The following is a 22060-nucleotide window of genomic DNA, read 5'->3' on the forward strand; positions in this document are numbered from 1 at the left end:
TGCCTCTTGTCTCCTAGGGCATGGCCAAGCCTGAAGACTCACTGCTTATTGCAAAGGAGGCCTTCTTCCCTGCGCAGAAATTCCTACTGGAGAAGCCCAGCCTCCTGGCCAGCCCTGGTAGGCGAGGAGGATACTCTGGGGCTGAGGGCTGGGGCGGGGACTGCCTGTGGGTCTCTGGCCTGCTCATGCCCAAGGACCACTGCCTTCCATGCAGGCAGGAGAGCGACAAAACAACAGGTGTGCATTGATTTGGCAGCTGCTGTGTGCCTGTCCTGCAGGGCATCCACACACACCCACATCACAGTTGGGGTCACACAGCTGGCTTGGGCCCTTCCAAGGCCCTCTAAAGGGCTCCACTCCCTGCTGAGCCTTCTTGAGCTGCAGGGGCTTTCATGAAGAGGTTACAGGGGGACAAGCAGGCATTCTCACTGCACCCCCACAGCCGACCACTGGGAAGCTGCGGACGTGATCCCCCTCTCAGCTACCTGCTGACCTTTTTATTTTGAGACCAAGTCTCGCTCTGTCGCCCAGGCTGGAGTGCAGTGGTGCGATCTCAGCTCACTGCAGCCTCCACCTCCTGGGTTCAAGCAATTCTCCTGCCTCAGCCTCCCGAGTAGCTGGGATTGCAGGCATGCACCACCACACCTGGCTAATTTTTATGTTTTTAGTAGAGACGGGGTTTCATCACGTTGGCCAGGCTGATCTCAAACTCCTGACCTCAGGTGATCTGCCTGCCTCGGCCTCCCAAAGTGCTGGGATTACAAGCGTGAGCCACCACACCCGGCCACTCGCTGACCTTTTAACCTTGTGACCCCAGCAGGATTCTGTGCTGCCTCTGTTTCCTCATCCATAAAATGGGTGTGACCTTGGGGCCTGCTTCGTGGGTGCAGGTCTAGTGAGTCAGCTCCAGGGTGGGTGCTCAGCAAGGGCCCATCTGCAGGTGGTGGCGAGTTCGACTTCCCGTCCGAGGCCAAGGTGCTGGGCCCGTGGCACGTTCTCGGCTGATGCTCTTGGTGATGGGGTGGGGCGCTCCCCAGAGCTGGCATTTGGACCGGGCCTGGAAGAGTGGGGCTTGGAGAATGGAGGGGTAGGGCAGAAACAGCCAAGGTCGGCACTTCCAGCTGCTGGACGCCTATAGCACTGTTCCCCACCCCACCTCCCCACCAACCCCTTCCCTCCTTCTCCTCCTCCCTTCATTTCTGACTTTCTGTCTCTATATATGTCTCTGTCTCTGTCTCTCTCCCCCACCCCACCCCGCCTCTCTCCCCGTCCCTCTCTCCCCCGCCTCTCTCCCCGCCCCTCTCTGTCATGTGGTTTCTCTGTCTCTCTCATCATCTCTCTCTCTGTCTCTCTCACATGTTGTCTCTGTCTCGCGCTCTCTCTCTCTGTCCCTCTCATGTGGTTTCTCTCTGTGTCTCTCTTTCTCGTTGTCTCTGTCTGTCTGTCTCCCCCTCTGGTTCTTTTTCTCCCTGTCTCTGTCTCCCCTCATCATTGTCTTCCCCATCTGTCTGTCTGTCTGTCTGGGTGTTCTAGAGGAAGACCCATCAGAGGACGATTCCATCAAGGATTCACTGGGCACGGAGCAGTCCTACCCCTCCCCTCAGCAGCTCCCACCTCCACCAGGGCCTGAAGACCCCCTGTCTCCCAGCCCCGGGCAGCCCCTGCTTGGCCCCGGCTTGGGGCCTGATGGCCCTCGGACTTTCTCGCTGTCCCCCTTCCCCAGCCTGGCGTCAGGGGAGAGATTGATGATGCCCCCGGCCGCCTTCAAGGGAGAGGCGGGCGGCCTGCTGGTGTTCCCCCCAGCCTTCTACGGCGCCAAGCCCCCCACAGCCCCTGCCACCCCGGCCCCTGGCCCTGAGCCACCAGGTGGTCCTGAGCCTGCCGATGGTGGTGGGGGCGGAGCGTCGGGGCCTGGGGCAGAGGAGGAGCAGCTGGACACGGCAGAGATCGCCTTCCAGGTGAAGGAGCAGCTGCTAAAACACAACATCGGGCAGCGGGTGTTTGGGCATTACGTGCTGGGGCTATCGCAGGGCTCGGTCAGCGAGATCCTAGCCCGGCCCAAGCCCTGGCGCAAGCTCACGGTGAAGGGCAAGGAGCCCTTCATCAAGATGAAGCAGTTCCTATCGGATGAGCAGAACGTGCTGGCGCTCAGGACCATCCAAGTGCGGCAGCGAGGTGAGTGCCCAAGAGGGCCTGTCCCTGCTGGCCACCACGCCAGGTCCAGGGCATCAGGGCTGGGGGCTGAGGACATGAGCTCTGGGTTCAAAACCCAGCTCTGCCACCACCTGGCTGTGTGACCCAGGGCCAGTGACTTTGCCTCTCTGTGCCTCAGTTTCCCCTCTGTAAAAGCAGGAAATACATCCTCACCCTCTCCTTCCTGGCCCTAGCCAGAGACAGGCTGCCCTTCCTGGGGCACTCAGGATAAGGGTGGTGGGAAAAGTCTCCAGCTGCTGCCCTGGCAGGTACTCACCAAACACTTCCAAGCCTCAGTTTACACATTTGTAAGACTGTCAGCCTTACCAGACTTGATTTTTTGGGTAATCAGTGTGAAGGGTCCTAGCTGTGGCCTCACAGATGCCTGAGTTTGAGTCCTAGCTCTGCTGTTCACCCACTAGGTGACCTCAGACGACTCCTTTCATCTGTGCCCCGGTTTCTGCATCTGTCAGCCTCCAGGAGACACCATGAGGATTAAACGGGCATCAAACACTGACCACAGCACCTGGCACACCGTGCTGCTTGAGAACTGTTAGGGGCAGCAGTTGCCATAGTCATTGTCATCATCATTTCTTTTTTTTTTTTTTTTTTCCCTTTTGAGATGGAATCTCACTCTGTTGCCCCGGCTGGAGTGCAGTAGCACAATCTCAGCTCACTGCGACCTCTGCCTCCTGGGTTCAAGCAATTCTGCTATCTCAGCCTCCTTAGTAACTGGGACTACAGTTGCACACCACCATGTCCAGCTAATTTTTACATTTTTTGTAGCGACGGGGTTTCACCATATTGGTCAGGCTGGTCTCAAACTCCTGACCACAGGTGATCCACCCGCCTTGGCCTCCCAAAGTGCTGGGATTACAGGCGTGAGCCACCGCACCCTGTTTCTTTATTATTATTATTTTTTTTTTTTTTTTTTTGAGACAGAGTCTGGTTCTGTCACCCAGACTGGAGTGCAGTGGCACAATGTCGGCTCACTACAACCACTGCCTCCTGGGTTCAAGCGATTCTCCTGCCTCAGCCTCCTGAGTAGCTGGGATTACAGGTGCACGCCACCATGCTTAGCTAATTTTGTATTTTTAGTAGAGACGGGGTTTCACCATGTTGGCCAGGATAGCCTCAAACTCCTGACCTCAAGTGGTCCTCCCACCTCGGCCTCCCAAAGTGCTGGGATTATGGGCATTAGCCACCATGCCTGGCCTCATTATTATGATTCTTATTTCAAGCCAGAATCATTCATAGGCCCACAGTTTGTTAGGCAGACTAAGCGGTGGCTCTGCCATCTCACTGATGGTCTAACCCTCACTCTCCTGGGAGGAGGAGACAGCCCCCCACCCCACCAGGCTCCGGAGACTGAGCCCAACATGCAGATCCTGCCACAGATGCCTTCTTGCCTCCCCAGGCAGCATCACCCCGAGAATCCGCACACCCGAGACGGGCTCGGACGACGCCATCAAGAGCATTCTAGAGCAGGCCAAGAAGGAGATCGAGTCGCAGAAGGGCGGTGAGTGTGACCCCTGCAGGCAAGGCCTGAGGCCCCCGGGGCCAGCTGTGAACAGGAGGTGAGGCCTCGTCTGCCTTTGTCCACCCCAGAGGGAATCCAGGTGGATCAGAACCGCCAGAGCCAGAGGGACCCATCTTGAGTGCATGGGTGGTCGTGGCACCGCTCAGAACCCTGCCACGGCTCTCAACATAAATCTCAACCCTTGGCCAGGCACAGCAGCTCATGCCTGTAATCCCAGCACTTTGGGAGGCCAAGGTGGGCTGATCACCTGAGGTCAGGAGTTCGAGACCAGCCTGGCCAACATGGTACAACCCCATCTCTACTAAAAATACAAAATTACCTGGGCATGGTGATACATGCCTGTAATCCCAGCTATTCAGGAGTCTGAGGCAGGAGAATTGCTTGAACCTGGGAAACGGAGGTTGCAGTGAGCCAAGATCACACTACTGCACTCCAGCCTAGGTGACAAAGTAAGACTCCGTCAAAAAAAATAAAAGAAAAATATCCCAAGACTGGACAAGGCCTACAGGCCCTACAGTCTTCAGGCCCCTCCGTGCCTGTCACGTGAACTGTTCACAGTCCTGCCCAGCTGCCGTGCACCCCACCCTGCGCCTCTGATGCTGTCCTTACCCCGGATGCCTTTCACCTGGCCAACTCCTGCTCATACCTATGACCCAACTCAGAAGTCACCTCCTGCAAGAAGATGGATTGGACACTGCGCCCGCCTCCCTCCACCCCCACCACAATGACCTGCTTGCTTGCTGCAGTGGAGCTGGACTGGCCACTAATTCTGGCTCTGCTGTTTATTGACTGTGTGACCTTGGGCAAGTTACTTAGCCTCTTTGTGCCTTCATCCTCTTTTTTTTTTTTTTTTTTTTTTTATTTTTGAGACGGATTCTCACTCTGTCACCCAGGCTGGAGTGCAGTGGCACAGTCTCGGCTCACTGCAACCTCCGCCTTCTGGGTTCAAGCGATTCTCCTGCCTCAGCCTCCTGAGTAGTTGGGATCACAGGCACGCACCACCATGCCCGGCTAATTGTGTGTGTGTGTGTGTGTGTGTGTGTGTTCTTAGTAGAGACGGGGTTTCACCATGTTGGTCAGGCTGCTCTCGAACTCCTGACCTCGTGATCCACCTGCCTCAGCCTCCCAAAGTGTTGGGATTACAGGCGTGAGCCACCGTGCCCGGCCCATCTTCTCATCTTTAGAATGGGAACTGTGGGTGGCCGAGGTGGGCAGATCACCTGAGGTCAGTAGTTCAAGATAAGCCTGCCCAACGTGGCGAAACCCCGTCTCTACTAAACATACAAAAAAATTAGCTGGGCATGGTGGTGCATGCCTGTAACCCTAGCTACTTGGGAGGCTGAGGCAGGAGAATCTCTTGAACCCGGGAGGCGGAGCTTACAGTGAGCTGAGATCACGCCACTGCACTCCAGCCTGGGCGACAAGAGCGAAACTCCATCTCAAAAAGAAAAAAAAGCAGGGGGGGACTGTATTAGTTTTCCTTTCTCAGGGTTGTGTGAGGATCAAATGAGGTCAGTATAATCCTGAAAGATCAGCCATCATTACAGCAAATATTATCATTATTACCTCCTTGTTGCAGTTCCGCGCTGTCACAAACGACTCTGCTGGTGTGGCTGTCCCTCCCTGTGCTGTAGGGGCTTCTTGCAGCCAGGGACCAAGTTCCATCCTCACACCCAGCACAGCGTAGACTGTGGCTGACTGAGACCCTGGACTCCGGCTTCAAAGCCCTCCTCCATTTTTGCAGTGTCTGCTGCCCCCTGGTGGCTGCTCCGAGCAGGTGTCCTGAATCCCTCCAGTTGTCGCCAGGAGCCGAGATGTTTCCCAATGAATGGCCCTCCCTCCTGCCTGGTCCCTGGGAGGGGTGAGGGGAGAGGGGACTTACCTGGCTACCCTGCCCCACCTGTAAAATCCCCTGAGCCTAATTTCCTTTTTGGTCAGTTCCAGTAGCAAGAGAGATGCAAGACAGAGAAGGATGTAATCATGCAGTAAACATTTATTAAGCACCTACTGTGGACTAGACATGGGTTTCAGATATGGGTGAAACATGATATGGAGGTGAAAAGAACCATGAGAAATAACTAGCCAGAGCCGGGCATGGTGGCTCATGCCTGTAATCTCAGCACTCTGGGAGGCCGAGGCAAATGGATCACCTGAGGTCAGGAGTTTGAGACCAGCCTGGTCAACGTGGTGAAACCCTGTCTCTGCTAAAAATACAAAAATTGGCTGGGCATGGTGGTAAGTGCCTGTAATCCCAGCTATTTGGAGACTGAGGCAAGAGAATTGCTTGAACCTAGGAGGCAAAGGTTGCAGTAAGCCAAGATCATGCCACTACACTCCAGCCTGCGCAACAAGAGCAAAACTCAGTCTAAAAAACAAAAAACAAAAAAGAAACCCCATCTCCTCTAAAAATACAAAAATTAGCCAGGTGTAGTGGCACACACCTGTGGTCCCAGCTACTCAAGAGACTGAGGCAGGAGGATCACCTGAGCCCAGGAGGCAGAAATTGTAGCAAGCTGAGATCTCATCGCTACACTCCAGCCTGGGTGACAGAGTGAGATTCTGTCTAAAAAAAAAAAAGAATAGAAAAAGAAATAACTAGCCAAAGTCTCCCACTAAACTGACAGGACAACTGAGGCCAGGGAGGGAAGACATGAGTTCAGTTACACAGAGACAGAGGGAAACCCCAGGGCTCCCACCTCTTTATACAGCACTTTCTCCTGGGGGTCAGAAGCAGGCACCAGGGCAATGTCAAAGACAACATCGCAGCAGAGGAAAACGTTTGCTATCCATGGACCAGCCGGTGGCCTTATATTCAGGGTCTAGGAGGAGTTCAGCAAGAGGAAAAATACAAAGGTTATTGCCCCATACCCCTGGCAAAAAAAAAAATGAATGCTAAGCAGTGGGCACACTAGCCACTGCCGGGGAGGAAATGAATGTGACTAACTGCTCAATCACAAGTTCTGCTTCTGGGATTCAAAGGAAATGTCCAGAATGGGGACAGGGGTTTATATGTAAGCCGTTCCCATCATTGTTCATAAGAGTGACAAACTGGAAAAAAAACAACCTAAGTGTCCAGCAGTGGGGGATCCGGTAAGTAAAGCAGATAATATCCCTTCAGTGGCATGTGCAGCCCTTAAAGGTAGAACTTTTAATGATAAGAAAAAATGGGGCCAGGCACGGTGGCTCATGCCTGTAATCCCAACACTTTGGAAGGCCAAGACAGATGGATCATTTGAGGTCAGGAGTTGGAGACCAACCTGGCCCACATGGTAAAACCCTGTCTCAACTAAAAATACAAAAATTAGCCGGGCATGGTGGTAGGAACCTGTAATCCCAGCTACTCAGGAGGCTGAGGCAGGAGAATCACTTGAACCTGGGAAGCAGAGGTTGCAGTGAGCCGAGATCGTGCCATTGCACTCCAGCCTGGGCGACAGAGCAAGACTCAGTCTCAGAAAAGGAAAAAAAAAAAAAATGTTTAGCCGGGCATAGTGGCACAGGCATGTAGTCTCAACTACTTGAGAGGCTGAGGCAGGAAGATCACTTGAGCCCAGAAATTTGAGACCAGCCTGGGCAACATACCAAGACCCTGTCTCCAAAAAAGAAAGAAAGAAAAAAAAACACTCATGTTGATACTAAATGGGGACAAACCAGACTATACTTCCACATATGGAGTACGATCATGCGATGCATGTAGTCTAGAAAACAGACTGGGCCGGGCACGGTGGCTCACGCCTGTAATCCCAGCACTTTGGGAGGCCGAGGCAGGCGGATCACGAGGTCAGGAGATCGAGACCATCCTGGCTAACATGGTGAAACCCCGTCTCTACTAAAAATACAAAGAAATTAGCTGGGCATGGTGGCGGGCGCCTCTAGTCCCAGCTTCTTGGGAGGCTGAGGCAGGAGAATGGCATGAACCCAGAAGGCGACGGAGCTTGCAGTGAGTGGAGATCGCGCGACTGCACTCCAGCCTGGGAGACAGCGAGACTCCGTCTAAAAAAAAAAAAAAAGAAAGAAAACAGACTGGAAGGGAATACTTGAAAATATTTCACGTGGTTGCCCCTAGGAGACGGTAAGGGGGACTTTCATTTTCATCTTAACTTTTTGTGCTTTTTTTTTGCATGCTCTTCTGTGCTCCCGTAGTAGGCAAGTATGAGGTTTTTTTAATCGAGGTAAAATTCTCGTAACATAAAATTAAGCCTTTTTTTTTTTTTTTTTTTTTTTTTGGAGACAGAGTCTCTTGCTCTGTCGCACAGGCTGGAGTGCAGTGGTGTGATCTTGGCTCACTGCAACCTCCACCCACCCTCCACCTCCCAGGTTCAAGCAATTCTCCTGCCTCAGCCTCTCGAGTAGCTGGGATTACAGGTGCGTGCCACCATGCCCAGCTAATTGTTGTATTTTTAGTAGAGACAGGGTTTCACCACGTTAGCCAGACTGGTCGCAAATTCCTGACCTCAATTGATCTGCCTGCCTCAGTCTCCCAATGTGCTGGAATTATAGACGTGAACCACCGTGCCCGGCCAAAATTAACCATTTTAAAGTGTACAGTTCAGTAGTATTTAGTACAGTGTTATGCAACCATCATCTCTCTCCAGTTCACACATGTTCATCACCCCAGAAGGAAACCCTATACCCATTAAGCAGTGCTTCTCCATTCCACTGTCCCCCCAGCCCCTGGCAACCACTGATCTGCATCCTGTTTCTGTGGATTGACCTATTCTGCACATTTTGTGTAAATGGAATCATATCATGTGTGCTACCTCGCGTCTGGCCTCTTCCACTCAGCCCCATGTTTGTAAGCCTCATTCCTGTTGTAGCCCCTGTCAGTGCTTCATTCCTTTTTATGACAAAATAATGTTCCATTGCTATATTACTTTTTAATTGGAAAAGCAATGAAAATTATTTTTAATGGGTCTAAGAGGACCCACTAGGATGAAAACTACACAAAGATAATGAAGAAGGGGTTACATTGATCTGGCTTTCTACAGAGCTGGAGAGACTCCAGTGTCGGGAACGCTACTCTGAAGGCAGAGGGAAGCACCTTTTCATTTACTGGTTAATTGTCATTCCTCAGGGCACAGATCCATCTATTATCCTTGGTTCATGGCACACTCATAGGGCTGCTGCCTGCATGGCCTTCTCCCGGGTGTGTGTGTGTGTGTATGTGTGTACACATGTGCATATATATGTGTATATATGTGTGTGTATATTCATGCATTCATTCATTCATTCATGTAAATGACAGAATGAACCTCTGGGAACATATTGCCCAACCCAAGATTTAGAAAATTCCCAATAACTGACATCTGGCATTTTCCTCCCCCATCCCACCCCTGCCTTCCTTCCCCAGAGATGTCTTTCATCCTAAATTTTTGTCCTGTTGTTCCTTTGTGTTTGCCATTTGTAGAAAATATTTTTCACTAAATCATATATTGTTTATGTTGTTTGTTATGGAACTTGATAGAAAACACATGATACCGGCCAGGCGTGGTGGCTCACACCTATAATCCTAGCACTTTAAGAGGCCAAGGCGGGCAGATCATTTGAGCTCAAGAGTTTGAGACCAGCCTGGCTAACACGGTGAAACCCCGTCTCTACTAAAAATCCCAAAAAAAAAAAATTAGCCGGCTCTGGTGTTGAGTGCCTGTAATCCCAGCTACTCGGGAGGCTGAGGCAAGAGAACTGCTTGAACCCAGGAGGCAGAAGTTGAGGTGAGCCGAGATCACGCCACTGCACTCCAGCCTGGGCGACAGAACAAGACTCAGTCAAAAAAAAAAGAAAACATGTGATACTGAATGCCATCTTATTGGATTTGTTTTTGTTGTTGCTGTTTGAGACAGGCTCTCCCTCTGTTGCCCAGGCTGGAGTGCAGTGGTGCAAACATGGCTCACTGCCGCCTCGACCTCCCAGGATCAAGTGATCCTCCTGCCTCAGCTGGCACCGCAGGCATACACCACCATGCCTGGCTATTTTTTTTTTTTTTTTTTTTTTTTACTTTTTTTGTAGAGTCAGGGTCTCATTTTGTTGCCTAGGCTGGTCTTGAGCTCCTGGGCTCCAGTAATCCTCCTGCCTCCACCTCCGAAAGTGCTGGGATTATAAGCATAAGCCACTGCTCCCAGCCTGGACCTGCTTTTTTCACTCAATATTATGTTACTAGGTCTTACACAAAGGGCACAGTAGCTCACACCTGTAGTCCTAGCTCCTCGGGAGGCTGAGGGAGGAGAACCACTTAAACCCAAGAGTTTGAGACCACAGAGAGCTATGATCGCACCTGAGATTGAGCCACTGCACTCCAGCCTGGGCAACACAGCAAGACCGCATCTTTTTTTTTTTTTTTTCTTGTTTTTGAGATGGAGTCTCGCTGTCTCCCAGGCTGGAGTGCAGTGGCGCGATCTCCACTCACTGCAAGCTCCATTGCCTCCCGGGTTCATGCCATTCTCCTGCCTCAGCCTCCCGAGAAGCTGGGACTAGAGGCGCCCGCCACCACGCCCGGCTAATTTTTTTGTATTTTTAGTAGAGATGGGGTTTCACCGTGTTCGCCAGGATGGTCTTGATCTCCTGCCCTCGTTATCTGCCTGCCTCGGCCTCCCAAAGTGCTGGGATTACAGGCGTGAGCCACCGCGCCCGACGACTGCATCTCTTTAAAAAAAAAAAAAAAAAGATTCATGTGTGATTTTGCATGAGGACTTTTTCACTGCTGTACAGTGTTCCATTGTGTGATCATCCCACTATTTTTTTTTTTTTCTAGAGATGGATGTCTCTCACTCTATCACCTGGGTCAGAGTGCAGTGATGCAATCTTGGTTCACTGCAGCCTCGACCTCCCAGGCTCAAGCAATCCTCCCATCTCAGACCCTGAGGTACAGGTGTGAGCCACCACGCCCAGCTAATTTTTGTATTTTTTGCAGAGACTGCGTTTTGCCATGTTGCCCAGGCTGGTCTCGAACTCCTAAACTCGGACAATTTGACTGCCTCAGCCTCCCAAAGTGCTGGGATTACCAGTGTGAGCCACTGTGCCTGGCCCATCCTACTATTTTTGATCCATTCTCTGCATGGGCATTTGGATTCGTTGCTATTGGAACAAGTGAAGGGCTGGGCACAGTGGCTCACGCCTGTAATCCCTGCACTTTGGGAGGCTGAGGAGGGCAGATCGCTTGAGTCCGGGAGTTTGAGACCAGCCTGGGCAATATAGCAAACCCCCGTCTCTACAAAAAATACAAAAATTAGCTGAGCATGGTGGCACATGTCTGCAGTCCCAGCACTTTGGGAGGCCCAGGCAGGAGAATCACTTGAAGCTAGGAGTTTGAAACCAGCCTGGGCAACATGGCAAGACGCCATCTCTATGAAAGGAAGGAAGGAAGGGAAGGGAAACGGGGAAGGAAGGAAATATTTTTAAAGAATTTTTTAAAAAACAGAACAAGTGAACAAGCCCCTTTTCTGTGCCTTCGTGTTTTCTTTGTCTTTAAACATTTGCATGGTTGGATCATAGCCTATGTAAAAGTCAGGTCAGGCTGGGCACGGTAGCTCATGCCTGTAATCCCAGCACTTTGGGAGGCTGAGGGGTAGATCACTTGAGCTCAGGAGTTCGAGACCAGCCTGACCAACATGGCAAAACCTCGTCTCTACTAAAGCTAAATGGCTGGGCGTGGTGGTGCGCGCCTGTAATCCCAGCTACTGGGGAGGCTGAGGTAGGAGAATTGCTGGAACCAGGGAGGCAGAGGTTGCAGTGAGCTGAGATCGTGCCATTGCACTCCATCCTCATCCTGGGTGACAGAGTGAGACCTCATCTCAAAACAAAACAAAACAGAAGTCAGGTGTGTTCTTACATTGCATTATCCCCATGAGTATGTTCTCTGCATATGCCAAAACCTCACTGCCAACCGAATTTTTGGTGGCTGCCTAATATTCTGCCACAGGGAGGGATCATGATTTACTTAGCCAATCCCCAGTTGCTGGACACAGAGGTTGCCTGGACACCCTGCTGGCATCAACAGGGATGCTATGAACATCCCCTGCACGCCGTGCCCTGACCCTGGGCCTCGGGCCGTCCTGTCCCCTCCCTGCAGGCGAGCCCAAGACCTCGGCGGCCCCACTGAGCATTGCCAATGGCGCGGGCCCTGCCAGCACCTCGGAGGACGCCATCAAGAGCATCCTGGAGCAGGCACGCCGTGAGATGCAGGCGCAGCAACAGGCCTTGCTGGAAATGGAGGCGGCACCCAGGGGCCGTTCGGTGCCCCCCTCGCCTCCGGAGCGGCCGTCATTGGCCACCGCGAGCCAGAACGGGGCCCCGGCCTTGGTGAAGCAGGAGGAGGGCGGCGGGGGCCCCGTGCAGGCGCCACTCCCGGTCCTGTCCCCAGCCGCCTTCGTGCAGAGCATCATCCGCAAGGTCAAGTCCGAGATTGGCGACGCCGGCTACTTCGACCACCACTGGGCCTCCGACCGCGGCCTGCTCAGCCGCCCCTACGCCTCCGTGTCGCCCTCACTGTCCTCCTCCTCCTCCTCCGGCTATTCTGGCCAGCCCAATGGCCGCGCCTGGCCCCGCGGGGATGAGGCCCCGGTACCCCCCGAGGACGAGGCGGCGGCAGGGGCGGAGGACGAGCCCCCCAGGGCGGGCGAGCTCAAGGCTGAGGGTGCCACGGCCGAGGCAGGCGCGCGGCTGCCCTACTACCCGGCCTACGTGCCGCGCACCCTGAAGCCCACCGTGCCGCCGCTGACTCCCGAGCAGTACGAGCTGTACATGTACCGTGAGGTGGACACGCTGGAGCTCACCCGCCAGGTCAAGGAGAAGCTGGCCAAGAACGGCATCTGCCAGAGGATCTTCGGGGAGAAGGTGAGTGCAGGGCGGGCGCACAGCGTCTGGGCTCTGGGAGATGTCTGAGAAGCAGGATGCCCACCCAAGCAGGCCGACGGGACCCCAGGGCCCCAGGCCCTCCATTTCTGAGTCCTGTCCCTGGGCCCCGCAGGAAGGAGGGTCACCGTTCTGCTCCATGGTTGTTAAAACCGGGTAATGCTTCCATCTTGGCTAGTAAACAGCCACTTAACTCCCTTCCTCCAGGCCCCTCCAGATCGCCTGAGGTCCAGCCACTAAAGGGTTATGTGGCAGGATTTGGTGGCTCACCAAGTCGCACTCTGGGAGTCGCACTTTGGGAGATGGAGGTGGGAAGATCTCTTGAGCCCAGAAGTTTGAGACCAGCCTGGCCAACGTGGTGAAACCCCGTCTCTACTAAAAAATGCAAAAATTAAGCCGGGGGCGGTGGCTCACACCTGTAATCCCAGCACTTTGGGAGGCTGAGGTGGGCAGATCATGAGATCAAGAGATCAAGACCATCCTGGCCAACATGGAGAAACCCGTCGCTACTAAAAATACAAACATTAGCTGGGCGTAGTGGCTTGCGCCTGTATAGTCCTGGCTACTTGGGAGGCTGAGGCAGGAGCATCACTTGAATCCAGGAGGCAGGGGTTGCAGCGAGCCAAGATCTTGCTACTGCACTCCAGCCTGGGTGACCGAATGATGCTCCATCTCAAAAAAAAAAAAAACGGGGGGGGGGGGCGTTCGGGACCAGCCTGAGCAATGTAGCAAGACCCCCATCTCTACAAAATAAATTTAAAAAAAAATTAGCCGAGTGTGGTGGTGCACAGCTGTTCAGGAGGCTGAAGTGGGAGAATTGCTTGAACCCAGGTGGTCAAGGCTACAGTGAGCCATGATCACACCAGTGCACTCCAGCCTGGGCAACAGAGCAAGACCTCATCCCCCCCACAAAAATAAATAAAATTTTAAAAATAAAAGGTTAAGTAAGGCTCACCCCAGCCAGGGGACCTCAGTGCGTCCTGATTGGTTGGTGCCCCTGCAATGCCAGTTTTAAGTGTCACCTCTTAAATAGGGAATAGGCAAAGGGCCAGGCAAGCTCGGAGGAGGGAGAAATGACTTAAGTGGGAGGTCAGGGAAGGCTTCCTGGAGGAGGGGGCACTGAAGGATTTTTACATATAGGGACATCAGGGAGGGTACCAGAGGGGAAGGGCACAGCAGAGGCACATGGCAGGCACCTATGAGGAACAAATGAAGGCTGCCTGGACTCTGACAGAGGGGAAGGGAGGGGAGGCTGGGCGTGGTGGCTCACGCCTATAATCCCAACACTGTGGGAGGTGGAGTTGGGTGGGTCCCTTGAGGTCAGGAGTTCGAAACCAGCCTGGCCAACATGGCAAAACCCCATCTCTACTAAAAATACAAAAATTGGCCAGGCATGCACCAGCCTGGTACAAGTCCCAGCTACTTAGGAGGCGGAGGCAGGAGAATCACTTGAACCTGGGAGGCGAAGTTTGCAGTGAGCTGAGATCTTGCGAGACTCTGTCTCAAAAAAAAAAAAAAAAAAAAAAAGTGGGGGAGGGGAGGGAGGGCCAGGCCCATGTCCCAGGGGCCTGCTGACCTACCCCCCTGCCCCACCCCTCGCAGGTGCTGGGCCTGTCACAGGGCAGTGTGAGCGACATGCTGTCCCGGCCGAAGCCATGGAGCAAGCTGACACAGAAGGGGCGGGAGCCCTTCATCCGCATGCAGCTGTGGCTCTCCGACCAGCTCGGCCAGGCGGTGGGCCAGCAGCCTGGTGCCTCCCAGGGTGAGTGTGGGCAGGAGCATCTCAGGGGGTGCTGGTGAAACCCCGTCTCTACTAAAAATACCATAAATTAGCTGGGGATGGTGGCGCGTGCCTGAAATCCCAGCTGCTTAGGAGACTGAAGCAGGAGAATCTCATGGCCCTGGAGGTGGAGGTTGTAATGAGCCGAGATCCTCGCCATTGCACTCCAGCCCAGGCAACAGTGTGAGACTCCGTCTCAAAAAAAAAAAAAAATGAAATGTATAAGGAGGCAGCCCCCCCGCTGGGGAGGGAGGTTGCACTGGGCAGGGAGGGGGCCAGGAAGAGGCAGGAGTGGTGACTTTGTCTGCTCTGCTCCTTTCCTATTCTTTTTTTGTTTTTTGAAACAGAGTCTTGCTTTGTTGCCCAGGCTGGAATGCAATGACATGATCTCAGCTCACTGCAACCTCTGCCTCCTGGGTTCAAGTGATTCTCCTGCCTCAGCCTCCTGAGTAGCTGGGATTACAGGCATGCGCCACCATGCCCCGCTAATTTTGTATTGTTAGTAGAAACGGGGTTTCTCCATGTTGGTCAGGCTGGTCTCGAACTCCTGACCTCACGTGATCCGCCTGCCTCAGCCTCCCAAAGTGCTGGGATTACAGGCATGAGCCACCGCACCTGGCCCTTTCCTATTTCTTTAAAACAAGAAAAGAGATCGGAAGTGACGGGAGTGAAGTGTCAGCATCGATTACAGTGATGGGTGGAAGGGAGGAGAGGACTTATGTATTGTTTTCTGTATATTTCTATATGTTTTTAATAGTTTATAAATACAATGTTTGATTTTAAAACTCCTCTCCATAAGGCTGTAACGAGGATTAAAAGCAGCCATGCTGGCCAGGTGCGGTGCCTCATGCCTGTAATCCCAGCACTTTGGGAGGCTGAGGCAGGCGGATCACAAGGTCAGGAGATTGAGACCATCCTGGCTAACTCGGTGAAACCCCGTCTCTACTAAAAATACAAAAAATAAAAATAAAAAACTTATCCGGGCTTGGTGGTGGGGCCTGTAGTCCCAGCTACTGGGGAAGCTGAGGCAGGAGAATGGTGTGAATCCAGGAGGCGGAGCTTGCAGTGAGCTGAGATCGCACCACCGCACTCCAGCCTGGGCAACAGAGGGAGACTCCATCTCAAAAAAAAAAAGCAGTCATGCTAATAACCAGTGGTCAAAGTGCTTTGTCCTGTAATCTTCATCTCAGTCTCCCCCAAAGGGACTGTTTATCATTCCCATTTCACAGATGAGGAAATCCAGAGGCACGGTGGTGCAGTGACTTGCCCAAGGCCACCACCCAGTGAGTGACAGAGCTAGGATGAGCACCCCGGGCTGTGGGCCATCAGGCTCCCTGCCCCCTAGGGTCCCCAAATGCGCCTACCAAGAGCCTACCTCACAAAAGACTTCCATCCTTTTTTTGTTTTATAGTGTTGTTGTGGGGGAAGGGTTGGTCTTTGTTTATAATGTGCTGGCAGGGGAGGGGTTGGTTTTGTTTTATAGTGTTATAGAGGGGGAAGGGTTGGTTTTGGTTTTACAGTGTTGTGGTGGGGGAAGGGTTGGTTTTTATTTTATAGTGTCGTGGGGAGTTGGTTTGTTGTATAGTGTTGTGGTGGGGGAGGGGTTGGTTTTGTTTTATAGTGTCGTGGGGGAGGGGTTGGTTTTGTTGTATAGTGTTGTGGTGGGAGGGGTTGGTTTTGTTTTATAGTGTGGTAGGGGAGGGGTTGGTTTTGTTGTATAGTGTTGTGGTGGGGGGGAGGGGTTAGTTTTGTTTTATAATGTGGTGGGGGAGGGGTTGGTTTTGTTTACTGTGTGGTGGGGGAGGGTTGGTTTTGTTTATGGTGTGGTGGGAGGGGTTGGTTTTGTTGTATAGTGTTGTGGTGGGGGAGGGGTTGGTTTTGTTTATAATGTTGTGGTGGGGGAGGGGTTGTTTTGTTGTATAGTGTTGTGGTGGGGGAGGGGTTGGTTTTTGTTGTGGAGGTGTGGGCAGTGAGGAGGGTTTGTTTGTTTATAGTGTTGTGGTAGGGGAGGGTTTGGTTTGTTGTATAATGTTGTGGTGGGGGAGGGTTGGTTTTGTTGTATAATGTTGTGGTGGGGGAAGGGTTGGTTTTGTTGTATAGTGTGGTGGTGGGGGAGGGGTTGGCTTGGTTTTGCTGTGTTATGGTGGGGGGAGAGGGGTTGGTTTTGTTGTATAGTGTGGTGGTGGGGGAAGGGTTGGCTTGGTTTTGCTGTGTTGTGGTGGGGGAAGGGTTGGTTTTGTTGTATAGTGTTGTGGTGGGGGAGGGGTTGGTTTTGTTTTATAATGTCGTGGTGGGAGGGGTTGGTTTTGTTGTATAGTGTTGTGGTGGGGGAGGGGTTTGTTTTGTTTATAGTGTTGTGGTGGGGAGGGGTTGGTTTTTGTTGCATAGTGTTGTGGTGGGAAGGGTTGGTTTTGTTGTATAGTGTTGTGGTAGGGGAAGGGTTGGTTTGTTATATAATATTGTAATTGGGGGAGGGGTTGGTTTTGTTGTATAGTGATGTGGTGGGGGAGGTTGGTTTTGTTTTATAATGTTGTGGTGGGGGAGGGTTGGTTTTGTTTTATAGTGTTGTGGTGGGGGAGGGGTTGGTTTTGTTTTGTAATGTTGTGGGTGGGGGGGGGGGTTGGTTTTGTTTTATTGTGTTGTGGTGGGGGAAGGGTTGGTTTTTGGTTTTTTTGAGAAAGAGTCTAACTCTGTCACCCAAGCTGGTGAGCCACTGTGCCTGGTCTGTGGTGTTATGTTTTAACTAACTTTTTTATTGTGGTAAAATTCACATAACAGATGGGCACCGTGGCTCACCTATTCCAGCACTTTTGGGAGGCGGTAGGATCATTTGAGTGGGAATTTGAGACCAGCCTGGCCAACGTGGAGAAACCCCGTCTCTACTAAAAATACAAAAATTAGCCGGGCGTGGTGGCAGGCACCTGTAATCCCAGCTATTCAAGAGGCCAAGGCGAGAGGATCACTTGAACCCAGGAAGTGGAGGTTACAGTGAGCCGGGATGGCACCACTGCACTCCAGCCTGGGTGACAGAGTGAGACTCTGTCTCAAACAAACAAACAAACAAAAAAATCACATAACATAAAATGTACCTTTTAAACCATTTTTGAAGTGTACAAGGTGTGTGACCATCACCTGTATCTAATTCCAGAATATTCCCACCACCCCAAAAAGGAACCCCATACCCATCCAGCAGTCATTGCCCATCCTCCTTCCCCCCAGCTCCTGGAACTCCGCTTTCTTTCTGTCTGGATTTGCCTCGTCTGAATGTTTCATGTAGATGGAATCCTGTACTACTTGACCTTCTGTAGCTGGCTTCTTTCAGTTAACATGTTTTCAAGCTCATACAAGCTGTAGCATGCAACAGAATTTCCTTCCTTTTTTGTGGCTAAATGATATTCCATTGTATGGCTAGACCCCATTTTGGCATTTTGAATAATGCTGCTATGAAAATTTGTGTACATATTTGTGTATGAACCTCCATTTTCAGTTCTTTGGTCATATATCTAGTACAGTTGGCTAGATCATATGGTAACTCTGTGTTTAACTTACTGAGGAAGTTCAAAGAGTTTCTATTTCTCCAGGTCCTTACCAACATGGGTTATGTCCCATTTGTTGGCACTAGCCATCCTGGTGGGTGTGTAAGTGGTATCTCACTGTAGTTTTTATTTGCATTTCCCCAGTGTCTGATTGTTTTGGTTTTGAATTTTATTGTCATGGAAGGATTTGACTACAGGTAGGATAGAGGTAAACAGAGAAGATGGAGAATGGTGTTCCTTGTGGAAGGAACAGCACAGGCAGCGGCTAGGAGGTGGGACCATGCACAGCCTGGGAAGGGATGTGAGTAGAGGTGGCGGTGGGGGGGTCCCCTGCTCTCCCAGAATAGGAAGCCAAGGCTAGGCGCAGTGCCTCGCGCCTGTGGTCCCAGGACTTTGGGAGGCTAAGGCAGGCAGATCATTTGAGGTCAGTTCAAGACCAGCCTGACCAACATGGCAAAACCTCTTCTCTACAAAATACAAAATTACAAAAATACAAAAATTAGCCGGGCGTGGTGGCGGGTACCTGTAGTCCCAGCTACTCAGGAGGCTGAGGTATGAGGATTGCTTGAGCCTAGGAGGTCAAGGCTGCAGTGAACTGGAGTGAGTGCATTCCAGTCTGGACAACAGAGCGAGACCCTGTCTCAAAAGCAATAATAATAATAATCAGGGAATCAGGCCTAGAAGTGGCTACTGTAACTGCTGGCCCTAGGGAGAGGGTGGTGATGGCAGATCCACCCTCACAGCCTCTGCTTGTTCATAACCCACTGGGCCTGGAAGCAAAAGGGTATATCCATTGCCCACAAAGTCCCACAGAGTCTGGCTGTGGGGCTGGGTGTCAGGACCTGTCCCAGTCCCTCATGTGTACGCCCTGGCTGCTGAGGCGGGCAGGGACCAGCGCTGGAGCCCTGACCATACCCGTTACTGAGGTTGAGCCAGATGCCATGGGAGGGTTATAAAGCATGCCCTTATCCCCATGCCCACTGCCAGGCGCAGTCCCAGGTGTAATCAGCACTACCCACCGTGGCAGCATCAGTATTCCAGACCCTTCCATCTGAGGCTTCTCAGAACTCTCAAACAGTCAAGGAAGCCCTGTCCTGTCCCCATACACAGTCCCTCTCTTCCCTCTGTCTCTCTTCTGATCTCTGTCTCTCTCCCCCAATTTATTTATTTATTTATTTATTTATTTATCGCCCAGGCTGGAGTGCAATGGTGTGATCACTGTAACCTCTGGCTCCCGGGTTCAAGCAATTCTCCTGCCTCAGTCTCCCAAGTAGCTGGGATTACAGGCACCCAACTAATTTTTTCGCATTTTTGGAAGAGACAGGTTTTGCCACGTTGGCCAGGCTGGTCTTGGACTCCTGACTGCAGGTGATCCACCCACCTTGGCCTCCCAGGGTGCTGGGATTACAGGCCTGAGCCACTGCACCCATTCACCTCCAATGTCTTCTTTCTGTTTTTCTCACTCTGCATTTTTTTTATTCACCTCTCTCTCTCTCTCTGTCTCCCCTCCCCCCGCCCACCTCTCTCACTCTCTCTCTCCCCCTCTGTTTGCTCTGTCTCTCGCTCCCTGACCCTCCTTGTCCCTCCAGGGCTCTCTTTCCATCTCTCTTGCACCGTCTCTGTCTCTCCAGGAGAGATAGATTTCCCAGGATCTGGAACTTTCTGTAGTAAAATAAGGAAAGTCCCAGGCAGAGTGGGACGGGTTGATCACTCTGCTCTCTCCTCTGTCCCCAGCTGCTCACAACCAGGTCTAGCGCCCCACCCTCAAGCCCACCAAGGCAGGAAGACCCCGCCTCTCCCTGTCATCACCTCCCTCTCCAGACAACCCAGTTGTTCACATGTGACCCCGCAGCCCTGTACTTAGCACACTCCTCCTGATAGAGATAATTTCTGAACCTTTCCATCGCTTTCTCAAAGTGCGAGGAGTCAGAAAGGTGGGTTTCTGCCTGGGGGAGTGGGATTCGGGGGTGGCTGTGTTCTTTCCTGCCAGTCATCTGAGTTTATCTCCATGTCATCCTGTTCGCTTCGCTTCTTGACCCTCTAGGTTGGGACATGGGTGCAGACAGTTTTCCAAGAGGCAGACGCCTTCAAAGACCCTCAGTTTTTTGTGGTTTTTTTGTTTGTTTGTTTTTGAGGTGGAGTCTCGCTCTTTCACCTAGGCTGGAGTGCAGTGGTGCGATCTCAGCTCACTGCAACCTCTGCCTCACAGGTTCAACCAATTCTCCTGCCTCAGCCTCCAGAGTAGCTGGGGCTACAGGTGTGTGCTAATACACCTGGCTAATTTATTGTATTTTTAGTAGAGATGGGGTTTCACCATGTTGGCCAGGCTGGTCTCAAACTCCTGACCTCAGGTGATCCACCCACATTGGCCTCCCAAAGGGCAGGGATTACAGGCGTGAGCCACTGTGCCCGGCCCAAAGACCGTCAGTTTTCCAGCTGGCCCCGGCCCCTCTCCTGCTGCCAACAGTGGGCAGATACCTGGGACAGACTCTCACTTTCCCAGGCTGGCCCTCCCACACCAGCATGGCATCAGTGCTGGCAACAGTGAGCCTGGGACATGCCCACATCAGCCTCAGCATCACACGGATGCCACCTGGATGGCCAGGATCAGCTCACTTGGGGCAGGGGGCACAGTAGACTTCTTGAGAGCCCACAGTCACAAAGGGCTGTGATGCTGCTACTTGGAACTCTGGAGCTTCACCTTGCCCTTTTCAGGAGTACTCAGGGATCCTGGCTGAAAATACTCCATAGGCATCTGCTCAGAGCCCCTGCCCTACCCCCAGGCTCTGGGGACTCATCTGTGACTAACTTGTAGTCCTTGCCTTCAAGGGGCTCACAGTTGGTAGATGAGAGGACAGTGTGGGGCATAACCCAACCCCAGCTCAAGTCCTGGCTTTGCCATTTATTGCTGTGTGATCTTGGACACGTTGCCTAACATCTCTGAACCTCAGTTTCCTCATCCATAAAATGGGATGACATCGTACTTACCTTTTAGAGGTGTCATGAGGGTCACTTGAGATCATGAGCATTGGCCAGCTGCAGTGACCCACGCCTGTAATCCCAACACTTTGAGAGGCCGAGGCAGGAGGATCACTTGAGTCCAGGAGTTTGAGACCAGCCTAGGCCACATAGTGAAACCCTGTCTCTATTTAAAAAAAAAAAAATTAAAAAGAGATCATAGGCATAAAGCACATAATACTACACTGGGCATGTAGTAAGTGCTCAGTAAAGGGAATTTATTAGCGTCATCATCATTGTCATCAGTAAGGAAGAGATCTGGCCCAAGCAAGAAATTATAGCAAACTGTGACAATATATACTCAAGGTGCTATTAGACCCCAAAGGTCTAATAGACCTCAGGGAAGGGACATTTAGGACTGAGTCTTGAGGAATGCTTAGGCATTCAGGATTAGAAGAAAAGTCCTCAGGATGGCAAGACCAGCCTGAGCAAAGACACAGGGGCTTAGAGAGGAGCCTAGATGTTTGTGAAGGGGAGTGAGGGGGATGCTGTAGCTCCAGTTGGCGGGGTAGGCAGGGACAAGGGAGTTCAGAGCCTTAATCAGCAAGACAAGGTGATAGACATTTCTTGTGCAAGGGGCAATGGGGAGCCATTGATGGTTCTGGAGCATAGGAGTGGTCTGATCCATGTGACCGACTCACCCACGACAGAGAAGGAAGGAACCCTTCCTGGGCTCCGGATGTCTTTTCTGAAAGTAAAGCTATTGCTCCCTTTTCTTTTAGCTGTCATACATTTTAATGGTTATTTTAACAACTTTCCAGCAGGTGGCAGTCGAATGCCTCAAGGAAGAGGCATCTTTTTCTATTGGGATTAGGTGTGGCCAGCGCTGGGATTCCTAGACCACACACCATGCTTGCCAACCCGTTAGGGCTGCCTCCCTGGGGACGCCCCCACGTGTCCTGGTTTCTCAGGAGGCTCAGCCCACACTGGGACTCCCATGGGTGCCTCTAATGCTCCAGGAGGTAGAGGTGGTGGAGGAGGTGGAGGTGGGCCCTTGCCTCATGTGATCTCATGGAGGCCCTCGATGGCCCCAAGTAGGGTCAGTGTGTGTGTAGTGCTACGTGTCTTATGGCCCCATTTAACAGATGCAAGGACGGAGGCTTGGCAAATTCATCCACCCGAGATCACAAGCCCCAGAAATCTTTCACA

At 52.2% G+C, this 22060-nt stretch overlaps 1 protein-coding gene across 5 annotated transcripts in view; it reads left to right on the forward strand.

Moving 5' to 3' along the window:
- CUX2 (cut like homeobox 2) overlaps positions 1 to 22060 on the forward strand; it is a 319501-nt gene that overhangs the window by 278041 nt on the left and 19400 nt on the right. For all 5 annotated transcript variants that reach the window (XM_031650754.1, XM_031650756.1, XM_031650753.1 and 2 more), the window contains exons 14-18: positions 18 to 117; positions 1534 to 2175; positions 3611 to 3712; positions 11796 to 12559; positions 14180 to 14339. In XM_031650754.1, coding sequence (XP_031506614.1) covers positions 18 to 117; positions 1534 to 2175; positions 3611 to 3712; positions 11796 to 12559; positions 14180 to 14339 — 1768 coding nt within the window. The remainder of the gene's footprint in view (positions 1 to 17; positions 118 to 1533; positions 2176 to 3610; positions 3713 to 11795; positions 12560 to 14179; positions 14340 to 22060) is intronic.

Source organism: Papio anubis, chromosome 9 (assembly GCF_008728515.1).
Source record: "Papio anubis isolate 15944 chromosome 9, Panubis1.0, whole genome shotgun sequence".
Classification (NCBI taxonomy): domain Eukaryota; kingdom Metazoa; phylum Chordata; class Mammalia; order Primates; family Cercopithecidae; genus Papio; species Papio anubis.